This window comes from Numida meleagris, chromosome 2 (assembly GCF_002078875.1).
Source record: "Numida meleagris isolate 19003 breed g44 Domestic line chromosome 2, NumMel1.0, whole genome shotgun sequence".
Taxonomy (NCBI): Eukaryota; Metazoa; Chordata; class Aves; order Galliformes; family Numididae; genus Numida; species Numida meleagris.
This window is the reverse complement of record NC_034410.1, coordinates 30,962,113-30,963,156: the sequence shown is the minus strand read 5'-3', so window position 1 is coordinate 30,963,156 and position 1,044 is coordinate 30,962,113. Positions and strand designations below refer to the sequence as shown.

Sequence of the window (1,044 nt, the reverse complement as noted above, 5' to 3'; positions counted from 1 at the left end):
GACACATGCACAATTAAACAAACCATGAGGATGAAACCTCTCTGGGAAGAAGGGCGATGGCAGAAGTATAAATATGGGGAGGCGTGGCAAGTTGATTATATCACCTTGTCATGAACCCACGATGGTAAGGGTTACATGCTTACCATGGTGGAAGCAACCACTGGGTGGCTTGAAACATATGCAGTACCCCATGCTACCGCCCGAAACACGATATTAGTCCTTGAGAAACAAGTCCTGTGGTGACATGGCACTCTGGAAAGAATTCAGTCAGATAATGGGACTCATTTCAAAAATTCTCTTGTAAATACTTGGGCCAAAGATCATGGCATTGAGTGGATTTACCATATCCCCTATCATGCACCAGCTTCTGGTAAAATCAAACGATACAATGGATTGTTAAAAACTGTGTTGAAAGCAGTGGGTGGCAGAACATTTAAGCACTGGGAGAAGCATTTGGCAGAAGTTACCTGGTTGGCCACTACTTAAGGATCCATTAATCAAGACGGTCCTGCCCAATCCAGTTCAATATACTTACAGTAGAGGGAGATAAGGTCCCCGTAGTACATGTGAAGACCATATTGGGAAAAGTAGTTTCAGTCTTTCCAGCTTCTGAAAAGGGCAAAACTCTCTGTGGAACTGTTTTTGCACAGGGACCCGGGTCCACCTGGAGTGTGATGCAGAAAAATGGGGATGTTCAATGTGTACCACAGGGTATATTACCATGAAGAATTAAGGGATTAAATGAACATTTAACTTAGAGGAAAGCATTTCAACTCATTACTCAATCACAACATTGTTTATTGGGGGTGTCACAGAACAACAGCTAAGACACATCAGTTCAGAATAAACTTGAGCCCTAAACATATAAAAGGTCTGCAGGTGGTGGTTTAAGAGGGATCTTCCCCATCGTGAACCTTTTTGCTTCAAACTGCTTCAACTCTTCAGCTGTTAATTCACTCCTGGGTGTATATAACTTGTCTGATGTAACACTGTTTGGGACTGCAGAAGGCGCGGATGTTACGTTATGCCCAGAGGCACCGGCAG

General features: G+C 43.5%; 1 protein-coding gene across 1 annotated transcript in view; it reads right to left on the bottom strand.

Annotated features, from left to right (window-relative positions):
* Window positions 778–1,044, bottom strand: part of NUPL2 (nucleoporin like 2) — a gene marked incomplete in the record, with an annotated part of 5,989 nt that continues 5,722 nt past the window's right edge. Inside the window, 1 exon segment of the mRNA XM_021385496.1 lies at window positions 778–1,038. Coding sequence (XP_021241171.1) covers window positions 857–1,038 — 182 coding nt within the window.